This window comes from Lingula anatina, chromosome 6 (genome assembly GCF_051362555.1).
Source record: "Lingula anatina isolate TDL-2025a chromosome 6, LinAna3.0, whole genome shotgun sequence".
Classification (NCBI taxonomy): domain Eukaryota; kingdom Metazoa; phylum Brachiopoda; class Lingulata; order Lingulida; family Lingulidae; genus Lingula; species Lingula anatina.
Genome location: NC_141772.1, coordinates 5,041,513 through 5,055,265, shown reverse-complemented (window position 1 = coordinate 5,055,265; position 13,753 = coordinate 5,041,513). Strand labels below are relative to the sequence as shown.

Genomic DNA, 13,753 nt, shown 5'->3' with positions numbered 1-13,753 from the left:
AAGACCATTCCATTAATTGCAATTAACTTAAGCGGCTTAGATGAATCTGGAGGTACTTAAGCGCCTACTGAATCTGGAGGTAATTAACTATCTCTAGCAGCTTCAGTAAGCGTGCCAGACGTTTAAGCCGCTTAAGACGCTTTCAGCGTTAAGCTGAAAGCGATTTTAAAAGCGAGAATCCCCTCGGAGATGGACCGATCCCGCTAGATCGATGTAGGTATGGGAATGGGGTCTAGGGATGGGGACCCAGTCTTAGAAACAATAATCGTTAGCTGGCATTTAAATTCAATACCTTTCCACGCCGCAAAACAAATTTAATCGATTGAGATACGGGAACTTAATATGTTTGTGGTTACAACTCATTATACACAGTTCTTTTACATTAGGATTGATACCGTCTGCAATGATTGTGAAAAAACCAAGAAAAATGATTTGCATAGTGAAGAAGATTTTTCATTCACTCTTCCGTAAAGATGATAGGAAAGATAATAGTTAATGTTTTTTACAGTACTTATGAGGCCAGTGTCTGCACCCCCACCACTACCCTCAATTTGCGTTACCCTCTGACATCAGGGGTCTCTAAAATTGTATACAAAATTAAAGTATAGGGACAATAACTTTTGTAACATATTTCTAGCGGATCCTGTGGTCGGAGAGCAGAGGGGCGGATTGAAACCGTCTTCTGGGTCTTCCAGAAGACGGTCAGATTTTAAAGTTTAAATTGAGAGCTATCTATTTTTTCCTGTCGGAAGACGGTCAAAATGGAGGATGGATCAACAAAGACAATTTGGAGGGCTGTCAGAAAATATCTCTGGATCCGCCCAAGAGAGTACTGTGGTACGATTTTAAATTCCGGAGCTCATATCGAGGAGCTCTGTCACGTGATCAAAGGCCTCAGCCGAAGGGTGGAGCTGTCATGTCGCATAGGTAAGAACAAGAGTTTTACAAATGTGAAGTTAAGCACATCAGATTAAACAATTAGAACGCCCACACCCTTCGCTTACATTTCATGTTTTTAGCTTTTCCGTTTCCAGTTGTTCCACACACACGAAATAATAATTGACCTGCAAAGCACTGGTCAGCGCTGCAGCGTTATGTTAAAAATGAAAAAGTACCTATTTTCGTTCTCGAAAATTATCGTTCCTGCAAATTCTGTTAACAGGTGAGTGACTGTCAGATATGTTTGATAATATGTCACGCGATTGATGCGATTGATCTGTGACACACGAACCGTCACATGAAGGACTAAAACCCAGATTTTTAGCCACCTTTGAAAAGTTAATCTTAACTGTATCTCACACTCAAATAGCCAATGCAAGTTGCCGATGTTTTGGTGGTGGTGGTGGTGGTGGTGTGCGTGTGTGCGTGTGTAAGTGTGTGCGTGTGCGTGGCAGGGGAGGGGGGACCAAAGAGTTACGGCACATTACGACGATAACGCCACATGAAGTATAAGGTGCTTGATGGGAGGGTTTTTTAATTGTGCAATATTAGACCCCATTCCCAGAGATTAGATCGATCCAACTAGATCGACCTAACTCCCTGGGGGTTCACGCTAAATAGCTATCAGCCGAGCGGGAAAGAAAGTTAATTACCCCCTTACAGCTTGTAGTAGGCGGGACGGACATTTAAGCCGAATTATCTGACAGTAATCTAGTGAGACTCCCCACGGGGATAGATCGATCTAAAATCTATGGGAATGCGCCCTTAGTTTACTCTTGAGTATATAGCATAGGATTCAATTCTATATACAGGTATAACACCTAGAAAGAACACTATATAGACTAATGATATATTTAAAGGCATACAATTAACGTTAGCCCTATACTGAATGTGCCATTAAAAACATGAATATGTCAGCCATTTTCCATGAACCACTAACGTATATCTTACCGAAGTCTTTTAATTAAACTAAGCTCTTTTCGAGCTCTTAATTTTTTTTACTTCTGTCATTACTACTGAAATTCACCAGTGCTAATTTTTTATTACGAAGGTGTGACTAAAAAAAAGAAACTTAGAACTCAAATGCGGATGTATGGATCATAATCCTGTTTCCAGTTTTGGATATGACATCCCTTAGTGATGAAAACTTATTAATTTTGTGCTAAAATAAGGTCTAACAGTCATTGTGTTGGTTCAGTTACCATAGTGACGCTGTAGTATTTCCTGTAAAAGACGAGATTAAGAGGACTGCGATCACATGGGATAAGTATGAGACTTAACTACGTTACCCACGCACTCTATTTGATATATGCATCTAAAGGCAAAAGAATAATTCTTATTCAGATTGACAAATATTCTATATATTAACTTGTAGGCTTTGCAGGTAATTTTCACTTATAAAATGGCACCCACTATCTTTTCGCCAATCCATCGGCTTTTCGCCGGCAAGAAAATCTGTGTGGTTGGAAGTGGAAGTCTCGTAAGACGTGTATTAGTTAATTATTATCATCCATTTGTTGTATCACGATTGAATATCGTTGGAAAAAAATTATAAAAAATTTAAGATAAGGTAAGCTACGGTAGTGTGGTTTATTGCAGTGGAATAAGCCAAATAGGTGATTTAATAAATATATACTTTTTTGAAAAAGAAAAAGAACAAGTTGATTGCTTTCCCTCGTGCAGATTTTTTACTAAGGTGAATACGTGTTTAATGTTAATAGCATGGCTAGAAATTTAATTAGATATTTAGCAAATTTTATAACTTACTAAACTCCCCAGGATCGAGTAACCAAGAGTAGAATGGAAAGATTATTAAAACAGCCACTGAAAAAAAAAAAAAACATCTCCTAACTGTGATTGATGACGTCTCTATTAGAGAGAAAAGGTCCCCATAACAAGTTGATGTAACCATGTAAACATGTTGGCATGAAGGCAATTATCGTTAAAGCGGAATTTGTTGAATGTTTAAAAAGTTTTATTAGTGTTCTTAACACTTCGATATACACGCACATAACTTCTTAATCAGAGAACGCAAACAAGGGAGGATTTACTTTCACAAAGGTATAAAAATATCTTATGCCTGAGAAAAGCGTTATCTACGAGATTATTACCCTTTCAAAAGATTAAGATTGGGAAAGGGAATCGAAAAAAGCTTTTCCCTTCCTACAAATCTGCAATAAAAGGTCACTTGTTTTTGTTCACCTTTGAACGTCCCGAGGCAAGATTAATTCGCGAGAATATGAATCCTCTTATATATAAGAGTATGATTTAAAAAGGAGTGATTTATTTTACGCAGGCAAATTTACATTGTGTTCATATTAAGATGGATTGAGAAATTTTACTCTACTTAAAAATATTATTGTTGAGAAAAAATACGAGATGAAAGAAAGAGGTTTTTGTTTTGTTCTCTTCAAATCCAAACATTATTAAAAGTTTGAAGTCTCGGTAAGTGTTACGCACATATAATTCGCGGAACAACGTCAGCACTTACCATTTGGATTTTGACAGGAACCTATTCATGCAGCACAAACTTAATAACCCTCAAAGCAGGCAAAAGCCTCTCACTGTTCATTAGTAGTGTATTAAATAGATTATAGAAACCACCCATTCGATGAAAAGCGTAGTATATGGGACCGGAGAGTTTTGACAAAAGAGCTTACAACGAAGCACATGAGTGGAAGTGGGAAGAATAGCCCAAGTACAATGGGCCGACAGTAAAATAACACGCGGACAGTTGTTGATTTGGGCTTGTGGATTTAGCTGCCATTTTTCCCTAAACGCTCAGTTGACAAAAAGGCTTGGATACAGATCGCTGACAGATCAAGAGAAGTCGTTACAGAACAGATAGTTCAAGAAATAGTGGACACTAAACCATGACGCTTGGACATACAGATTATGATTCTGAATGTATTAGGAGTCGCCAGGGACCATAGAGGGGACTGGTGTCCCTTATCTGGGTTACTATAGTGCATCTGAGACTAAAGAGGTGAGCCATAGAACAAGATACGACGTGTGAGAGAGGGGGGGGGACGTGTGTGTTTAGGTTGGACTTAGTCAGTGGATTGATCAGTACCCCCCACCCCAACCCCAACCCCCACCCTTGTAAGTAATCCTTGTGTCTGATTGCTTTAGATTCAAGTTTCTAAGATGCCAAAATAGTATACTAACAAAGAAAATCTATTGCTGTAAGATTACATTGTACGTCCTGTTGCGAATCCTGTTTAGACAATTTTGTTTGTACATTTTTTTCACTTACTGGTCGTCTGTTACGAACCAAGCCTCTCTTAACAGAAACCGAATGTTAAACTCCACAAGAAATCTATACAGACTGACGTAGGTAAGCGTAAAAATATTTAGCTAGGCCAAGTGGAATATGTAAGCATTATCCCCTCTGTTGGTAATAACTATCGACTTTTGATGTGATGAGCTTGTACAGGACTGTTTTTACCAAATTCAACACAAAAACCTAGCAATTTACATTTCCACAGTCTGTTTCTCCGCATTCTGAAAATAATATTCCCAAATTTTTTCTTTAAAAGTTTTCTACCATTCCCCACACAAGAATCCATCTCTTAGTCTAATAGCAGTGACCGTAAAAGCGATGGTAATGGGGTCTGGGTCCGTATTACATCAGATTATTACACTCCGCTTAAAATGGAAATCACTTTCCCTTCCTCAAATATGGCCCCCTTGCCCTTTGTAGAGCCGCATTTTGCAACCGACCGCATTTTGCAACCGGTTGCAAAATGCGTTCAGTAGCAAAATGCGGTCCTACTAAGTAGAGCCGCATTTTGCAACTGAACGCATTTTGCAACTGCAACGCATTTTGCAACCAAAGAAAATCGTGAAAACGCATTTTGCAACCGCAACGCATTTTGCAACCAGGATTTTTTTCTAAGTCCCTGAAACAGCTTGAAGTACGAGACAGGTAGGCTACGGGTAGAATTGCAGTGGGGACGGGTTTGCTTCGACTATGTATGCTGAAACTGGCCAGGCTGCCCCTGGGGTGGACGATAATATAAAACTTATTTCACATTGTAATTTCCTAAACCATTAGAGTTAGGAGGTTGAAACGCCAGGGAGTAAAAAAGATATTGTTAGGCATGCACATAGGGGTGTGGCCGTCCCTAGGGGTGGCTGATTGTAATTTTACATTGTATTTTCTGTTATCTACCCTTATATCTGTAGAATTAGGAAATAAAAGCGTTGGGGATTAATACCATCGTAAGAAATGTGCGTAGGCACTCCAGATTTTTGTGACTTGGGGTGTAGTTGTCCCTGGGGGTGGTTGAGATCGTTAGAGATGTGCTTGGGCACATAGGAATTTTTGGTCACTTGGGGAATGGCCGTCCCTGGGGATAGTTACTTGACTGTAATATTTTCACCGTAATTTCTTTCATCTCCTTCTCGACCATTCGAGTTAGGAGCACGAGTCTTTGGTGCATGGGTACAGGGGAATTTTAGTGTGACTTTGGATGTGACGGTTCTTCAATGGATGGGGTGATTGGTGGTATGTCAGACAATTAAGCTGATTCCACTGATTGCACTTAAGTGAGATCCCCTGCAGAGTTGGACCGACCCAGATAGTAGGATGTGTGAATATGAAAGCTGTCTTCGAGTTAAGAAGGAAGGGGAATGCAAAGAACACAGCAGACGGCACTTAATAACAGACCTTCAGCGGTATGCTTGAATATAGGTCAAGTTAATTAAAAACCCATGCAAGACCCCATACTTTCAGGCATAGCCTCTGTAGAGCAACACACATGCTAATTACTATTTATGATTAATTAACATATTTGTTTTGTATTAAGACACAACGGCTAGTTGAACGCCAGGATTCCTGAGTGTGTAGGGCCTTATGGTTGGCATGGGTCAAAAGAACAGCTTTAACTGGATTCCTTGACCTATATTCATGCCTACGACTGTAAGTCCGTTTAGTGCTATGTGCGCCGCTGCTGTACTCTACATTCCTCTAAGACCCATGTACATTCATTATCAATCCCCAACATTTCATGTTCCTAACTCTAAGGGTAGAAGTAACGGTGCAAAAAATAGAATCAACCACCCCCAGGGACGGCCACACCCATCAATACCCCAGAAGGATCCATATCTCTAAAGGCATGTTTTCAATTCCCATAGCCTTCCGTTCCTAACTTATATGGTCTAAAGGTAGATAGCAGAAATTACAACGTCTAATTATATTCAACCACCCCCAGGACCACACCCTAAGTCAAAAAAATTAAATGCCATTCAACATCCCAAATTATACTGTAGCTAAATTTCATGCTTTAACTCAAATGGCCGATACAATAGGCAGATAGCAAAAAATACGTTGTAAAATTAGACTCAGCCACCCCTAGGGACAACCACACCCATGTCACAATAAATTTCCGAAGTGCCCATGCACATTTCTTACGATAGTGTATTAATCCCCAACGTTTTTATTTCCTAATTCTGAAGATATAAGGGTGGATAGGAGAAAAATACGAAGTAAAAGTACAATCAACCACCCCTAGGGACGGCCACACCCCCAATTAAAAAAAAAAAACAAAAACAAAAAATCCGAAATCCCATGCACATGCCTAACAAAATGTTTATTAACGTTTAGAGTTCCTAACTCTAATGGTTTAGGAAATTACAATGTGCAATAAGTTTTATATTTTCGTCCACCCCAGGGGCAGCCTGGCCAGTTTCTGCATACATAGTCGAAGCAAACCCGTCCCCACTCCAATTCTACCTGTCTCGTACTTCAAGCTGTTTCAAGGACTTAGAAAAAAATCCTGGTTGCAAAATGCGTTGCAGTTGCAAAATGCGTTTTCACGATTTTCTTAGGTTACAAAATGCGTTGCAGTTGCAAAATGCGTTCAGTTGCAAAATGCGGCTCTACTTAGTAGGACCGCATTTTGCAACTGAACGTATTTTGCAACCGGTTGCAAAATGCGGTCGGTTGCAAAATGCGGCTCTACACCTTTCCCCTCCCCTAAACGTATAAAAACATGCCCTTCAACTCACACATCTGACCCCAAACTTACATCAAATAACATTGCACTATAATGATTCCTCCGTATGAATAAGTTCCCTTTTAAAAGTGTTTTTTAAAGAACATAACGACGTAGATGATTTAGTTTTCGCTTCCACTAGCTAGTTTTCTCCCCTCTGAAACCCTCTGTAATAATTCCCGACTCATGCGGCCAGCGGTGGTCGGGATTACACGGACACCACGCACTAGGGGATTGCAATCAAGCAGTTACTTCCTAAAGATTTAATCACGAACGATTTTGTCTAGCGGTTTGAAAGCTAAAAAAGGCTGCCTCAGTTATTAGACATAACCTCACCGTAAAGTTTCGGGTTACGCCTATTATTAGTTTACATCTCTAACCCGGCTGCATACATAAGTCAATCTGATAACTTGTTGTCATGGCCAGATATAAGCACTGATGCCCAAATATAAAATATGGATACAACAAACAGTGCTGATAAGGTCAGTATAGAAATTCATTTGTTGGGGATGTTTGCTTTTTTGAGAAAAAAAGGCTGATTGGCAAATAGACCTCAAAAAAGTCCACATAAATGTAATAATATTAAGTTTGGTGCTCAAACATGAGATAAAGGCAGTTCTGATAACAGAGGTAATTTTTATGGAGCCATTGGATCATAAATCCAAGTTTACATTTTGGAAATGACTTAATTCAACAATATGCTCTACCTCTGATCTCGGGGTCTGATATCGGCTATAAGATTCGGTGCTTTATACAATGAACGTAAAGTAAAATATCACGCACGAGCACGGTTTGTCCATCATGTGGGAAAAATAAATAAGCATCTAAAACTGCCATTTTAAATTAAAAATCTGTCAGAAAACTTACAGCGACTTTACGGCCTAATATAAAGTAAATTGCTTCAAAATATACATGACAGAACTAACACGTGGAACGGGTCGGCTAATTTTTTTTTCTTTACCAGAACGCAGAGCTATGCAGTTCGGCACGTAGGCCTAAAGGGTAGCATTACTTAACCAGTGGTCTTGTTATTTTAGGCAGGTGGTTTTCAAGTTTGTGACAATTGACCGCGTCAAGAGAAATCAGATGCTGTTTCAGATGAATGGAGTGCCTCAAGCAGCACATTAATGGAATGAATCTGAATTCAAGCATGGCGATCGATTATTAGCCTGATTCACGCAGAGAGAGAGAGAGAGAGAGAGATATTAGTTTATTGGTTATTAAAAACCAAATGCAAATGTACGGTAAGCAACAACAGAGAGAGAGAGAGAGAGAGAGAGAGAGATGCCAGCGCACAAGATGCACCCTCCCCCCCCCAAAAAAAAAATATAAATAAGCGACTGTGACTTCACATGCAGAATTGTTTCATGCCCACAGCTTTGCTCCTTTTTCTATTATGGTTTGCTTTTGTGATGAAAAGAAATTAATACTATCTTCATCGTTGTTTCAGCAAAGAAAACATGAACAAGACGGCTCGTGGGTACCTGCCGGCCCCGGCGGCGTCCATCCCCTCTGTCACCGTCCCCGCCTTTCGTCCCGATCTATTGGCGGCCATCTTAGCGCGAAAAGATGCCACGGAAAATTATCTCCGAAAGTTGGATAACGAGCGAAAGAGAAGCCAAAATCTGGACCAAAATGGACCTGGAGGTGGACAAGACTTTCCCATTATTGTGAGGTAAGAGAATTTAACGGAATGAGTGGTTTCAGTTTTATATAATAATAATAATAATAATAATAATAATAATAATAATAATAACGCATAAAAATAAGGTAGATTGGGCCTATTGTGTTTGAATGGTGTAATACAATTTTCAGTAAGTGTCGCCGCTAGTTTTGAAGTTGGCTTTTGTCTTGCGCTGCACAATGACGTCGACAGGATGACAGCTTCCTCATACAGCAAAAATTGTATGTTATCCTCTTGGAACATGTTAATTACTCACAATACTCCACCAAAACGCGGAAGTCGCGTCCAAAACTGCTAAATCTGAGAATATCGTTAACTTCAGGGGTTATGTACAGGGGAATTGGAGGAGGTAAAAATTAAAAAAAAAAAAAAAAAAAAAAACGCTTACTTTGTCCCATCAAATAACTTCAGGATGTCCCATCAAATAACTTCAGGAAGGGGATTAGACCGTGACTTTTTAAAAACTGAAATACCCCCCCCCCCCCAAACAAGTAGCCCTCTGTAACCTATGACGTAAAAAGAACCCATGCAAAGTACTTCTTATCTAAACTTTCCAGGTATGAAAAAATGTGATTTGAACAAATAGCATGTTTTTCACTTCGTCAACTGAAAACAGTCTCACCTCAAAATACGTTTTTCTTTCTGTCAATGCAAGAAAAACAATCTCACCTGCGACAATACAGTTAATTAACCAGAGCGAATACGTCAAACAATAAGTCGTCGAATTATTACCTGGATAGGAAGCGTATATATATATAAACCATATCACAGGTGACAGGAATCGCAGCCGCTGTGCGTTCTCGTTAAGCAGCTGAGTGATCAGATCACTGCTTTGAGTCAACTCGGTACGGTGAAGCTCTATACGTTAAACAAAAAGGCGGATACAAGGTGGATCGGTTTCAGGTAACGCTCCGTTTCGCTCTCGGACAAAACAATGTTGCATGCGCTCACGCGCGCGCGCGCGCGCGTGTGTGTGTGTGTGTGTGGGGGGTAAGTCTTTAGATCATAGATTTAGTGACGATATTTGTGACAAGTTTGATTAACTTATGTAATATGGAAATCACAGATAGTTTGGAATATCGTTTCAGGTCCATTGGGCAGCCAGCTTCCGAACCACATCGGACGGAAAACACACGCAGGAAGAGTTTGGAAAAAAGGTAGGTGAGAAAAATTGTCATTTAAGGTATGCAACGCGTTAAGTGCGGCGTCGAACTAAGCTTCTGTTGTACAATGATGAATAATGAAATTTCTTCAAAGGCCTTTGTAGTTTAAACACACCAGTGGTAAAGAAAGATGTCACCTTTTTTAAACGCGCAATACGCGTTAGGTTTTTATATTCCTGATAACACTTCAAGCAAAGCGCACCATATCCAAAACCGTGGACAAAGCGATATATAAAAAAGTGATATATAAAAAATCGGTTTCAGATTTCTGTGTCTATAGATAATATAAAATCAGCATCACGTTTTCTTAGTTTACATTGGGAAATGCCTTGGTAATTAAAGAAAAAATGTTAACATGAAAATCAGTTATTTCTGTTGGTTTAACGGAAATTCTACGCCTTAATTACAACCTATTGTGAACTGTCTCCTGAAAAAGAGTTTAGAATAATTTAATTTAGCAATCGTATCGGTGCATATCGGTGACGTAATGCTAAAAATCAACTTTTTCCCTAAAAAACAGCTCCAGCTCCTGTGTATTAAAAATTATATGTTCGCTAGATGAGTCTCGATATATTCACACGTTTAATGCATTTCACTTTTACCACAAGCGCCGTGCTAACTGCACAATGGCTTTATTAAATTGTCACTTTTCAACGAAGAATGACAATATTAACTTGCTAGTGAACGATAATATGGGTGATTTCTACTCACAGACTGCAGTGTCACTTATCATCATTTAGTATCAAAGGTAGCCATCGTTTCCAGAAATGTGTTATTCTTAATTGTAGGCTTCAGAATTCAGAGTTTTCATCTTAAATCTTTGAATTGTACATGGCATCGAGACAAACGTTGAACACTGTTTTCAAGAACCCATTAACATAATCACCATTACTATTATTATTATTATTATTTAAGGTCTTAAACGGGCCCAGTTCCTCTTCTAAGTTGTCCTTCGTTCCTCACGTGGTCCAAGTATTTTATGTCTGAGATATTTCGTCTCTGTGCTCTTTATGATTCCCTCCATAACTGCAGGCTTCGGGTTTCATTAACTTACAGGCAAAATGGCAAGACGATTAGGGCATCACTCAATACGACGACACATGTATTTAATGGAGGTATTTTTATTCATTATCGAAAATAACGGCCTCGTTACATCCTTTCACTCTATGGAATTATTCTAAAATTACCACATCCGCGCGCTTACGAAGCCAATACAACCTCGCACGCATTATTTGGGAAAGAAAAGGCCAAATGAACTAGTTTTGGGGATAGGCATTTTCAGTTATTATCGCAGACGAGTGAAAAGAGCTCATTGCGAATTCCAATTAATCCAAACTAACATAGTTTGATGGTAGGGCCTAACCATACATGACTTATTAAAAGAAGTCACCACACGTGATTCGGAGAAATTGGGGAGGTCCTTTAATTGCTTGTGTGAGACACCCGTCGTTTCCGAGGTTGCTGTTTCCATACAGATACGGGGGCCTCTGTTCAGCTCTAAAACTTGGGGCAACTAAAATATGTTATAAGGTGGATTTTTTTACTGATGGAATATCTTTGAAGATATAACACCTTTGAATATTTTTATTTTTGCGAAACTGATATTTGACCGGCAAAACCTACCAATTTTGAATGAGCTGGTGATTCCATATGTGAACACAAATTGATAATTTGCTCAGATAAAAAAAGTTGTTCTTGTAAAGGAAGGTGTTTTCTACTAAATAGAAATACAGAATCATGTAAAAATAATCTGATTACTGTGATGTAAATCTACAGATTACGAGCAACATTTTTTTCGTTTTTACTTCTGATTTGGCAAATAAGGTGCCCAAGGATGCCTCAAACTTTCGATATGGAAATTCATTTGAACTGCGGTTGTGCTTTTCTAGATAATTTGACAGCTTTTGACTTAATTTCAGATTAACGCATAAGAACAGAATTGGGAAGATGTTGCCACCAATCAACGATCGACCCGAAAGGAACAGAAAAAATGAAGTAAAAGAGAACATGCGAGCTTCTAGCAGTCAACGTAAAGAAGGGGTGTCAGAAAAGCATTACAATTTGCCAAAAATTGATAAAGGGGCTCCGCAATACTCCGACCGCGTTGATGTTACAGTTTTACTGCCACCCATACAGAATAAGTCGCATCCTTTGCTACATAAAAGACGGGGACCTTCTCCATACGAACAACGAGAGCAAAAGGATATAGACTGCGCATCATCCGTGGATAGCGGAATCGAAAGTGACTACGGGCGGTCCATCCCGCTATTGAAAAATCATGGATTCCATACCGTTTCGTTCGTAGACAAACATCCCAAAGGCCGGCAGGTACAGAGCGAGGAAACTCTGGGTAAACTAACACGAACCGGATACAACCAGTTCGTAGATTCTAGTTTTAAACGAAGTTTGGGTAAAAAACCGATGAAGCGTTTCCCCGTGCACTCAAAAATGAGAAAAGTGAGTGTGGACAGAGCGCTGGACGCTATCGTGGACACGAGGGATCAGAACGCGAAGCGAAGAGACAGCATCACCCTTCTTCAGAGAGATGGATGGCGGGGTAAGGAAAACGCGCTGAAAACCCGTCAATATCGGTCAGTAGAGGATGAGGTCTTAAGCACGGTTATTATCCCAAAATCTCGGGTCCCGCGTCGACTTCATGGCATCACGCTTCTGTCAGTCTCCGATGGCTCCCAAGAGTCCGTGTCATCCAAGAAAAAAGAAATAAGCTGCCTTCGCGGAACCAAACTCGCTTCTCCCGGAGAACAAGTTGCGGGGAAAGCCGAAGTAGTGTCGACATCTCACGATCCGACAACGGGTTCTGCTGTTTCTGGCAATGAAAGTGCAATTCAAAATGGCAATCAAACACGATCAGGCGATTTACGTGTAGACGAAGAGCAAGACAAAGAAAGTCGACTTAAAGACATGCCCAAAGAACAGACAGACAATCTAAAGAAAAATAAAGAAGAGAAGCCATCCCCGCGTAAAATCATTCAACCGCATGCTGTGTTACCTTCTATACGCGAAGAAACAAGCGTCAGTTCAGTCGGCGGTGATCCAAGCGCAAAACTTAATTTAGACAATGGAATTCAGAACAAAGACGCTGGTACTAAGAGTCAGGAAGATGGCAACAACAATGTCGCCATAACTGACATTGGAGAAAAAAAGACAAATGATACAAGTGCAAAGGAGAGACAATCCGACGATGCCGACACCACAGCGGTCGATTGTGTTAGTGAAGAAGACATCCCAAGACCAAAACAATCTGGAACGTTTTTGGCGGTTCCACAACAGTATGCGTCTTCTACGGGAATTTTGACTCTAGTTAAAGATGGTAAGAAATTTGAAAGTGATCAAAAAGATATTCCTGACATTCGATTGACATCTGCGACACCCTTGCCCCCTAGCCGAAAAAATTCCATGGAGTAAAGGTGTAGGCCCTATTTTGATTTAAAAAAGGGGGGAGGTCGTTGAAGAAAAAAGATTATGCGTACTGCCCGGGTTTTTACGTAGGCAGGTATAATTTTTTTCCCTTAAAAAGTCGAAAAATCAATGATAATTGAAGTTTAAATTATTTCATTATGTGATTCACTCCTGTTTATTTAACGATTTCAGCAAAAATAAGGAAGTACAGAACATCATATGTACTCTCTTAGTAAAACGTAATTATGTCTGAAATATAACAGTATTGTGACTGTAAAATATTTATCATAAATACGAACTGAAGAAAATCAACTACTTTGAATAATATGTATAAATAAAATGTGTTGTAAGTACCAAAACGATATTTGTGATTATTATATTAATAAATATTATTTAAAAATCACCTGTCTTCCTTATTTATGTGCCTTCTTTTACAATTCATTCGAAATAAAGCCTAACTCTACTGCAATAAAAAATATGTATTAAATACATCAAAATGATGAAACATGATCTGCACAAGCCATCAAGTTGTTCACCCCCCCCCCCAG

The 13,753-nt window shown here is 39.5% G+C and overlaps 1 protein-coding gene across 2 annotated transcripts; it reads left to right on the top strand.

Moving 5' to 3' along the window:
• The first annotated feature begins 3,028 nt into the window (after positions 1–3,028).
• LOC106155570 (uncharacterized) lies at positions 3,029–13,608 on the top strand. Of its 2 annotated transcripts, XM_013530458.3 has the most exons (4): positions 3,029–3,925; positions 8,389–8,613; positions 9,711–9,779; positions 11,705–13,608. In XM_013530458.3, the coding sequence occupies exons 2-4, from the start codon at positions 8,399–8,401 to the stop codon at positions 13,209–13,211; spliced, it is 1,791 nt and encodes a 596-aa protein (XP_013385912.2). In that variant the 5' UTR covers positions 3,029–3,925; positions 8,389–8,398; the 3' UTR covers positions 13,212–13,608. The 2 variants fall into 2 exon arrangements, with proteins under 2 accessions (XP_013385912.2, XP_086870739.1); XM_087014613.1 differs by lacking the exons at positions 3,029–3,925; positions 8,389–8,613 and adding an exon at positions 9,180–9,525.
• Positions 13,609–13,753: the final 145 nt, after the last annotated feature.

Excerpts from the sequence above, each read along its gene's own strand:
- LOC106155570 (XM_013530458.3), top strand. The coding sequence starts at position 8,399 with ATGAACAAGACGGCTCGTGGGTACCTGCCGGCCCCGGCGGCGTCCATC. Across the intron at positions 8,614-9,710 it reads GACTTTCCCATTATTGTGAG|GTCCATTGGGCAGCCAGCTT; the intron begins GTAAGAGAATTT and ends ATATCGTTTCAG. Across the intron at positions 9,780-11,704 it reads AGGAAGAGTTTGGAAAAAAG|ATTAACGCATAAGAACAGAA; the intron begins GTAGGTGAGAAA and ends ACTTAATTTCAG.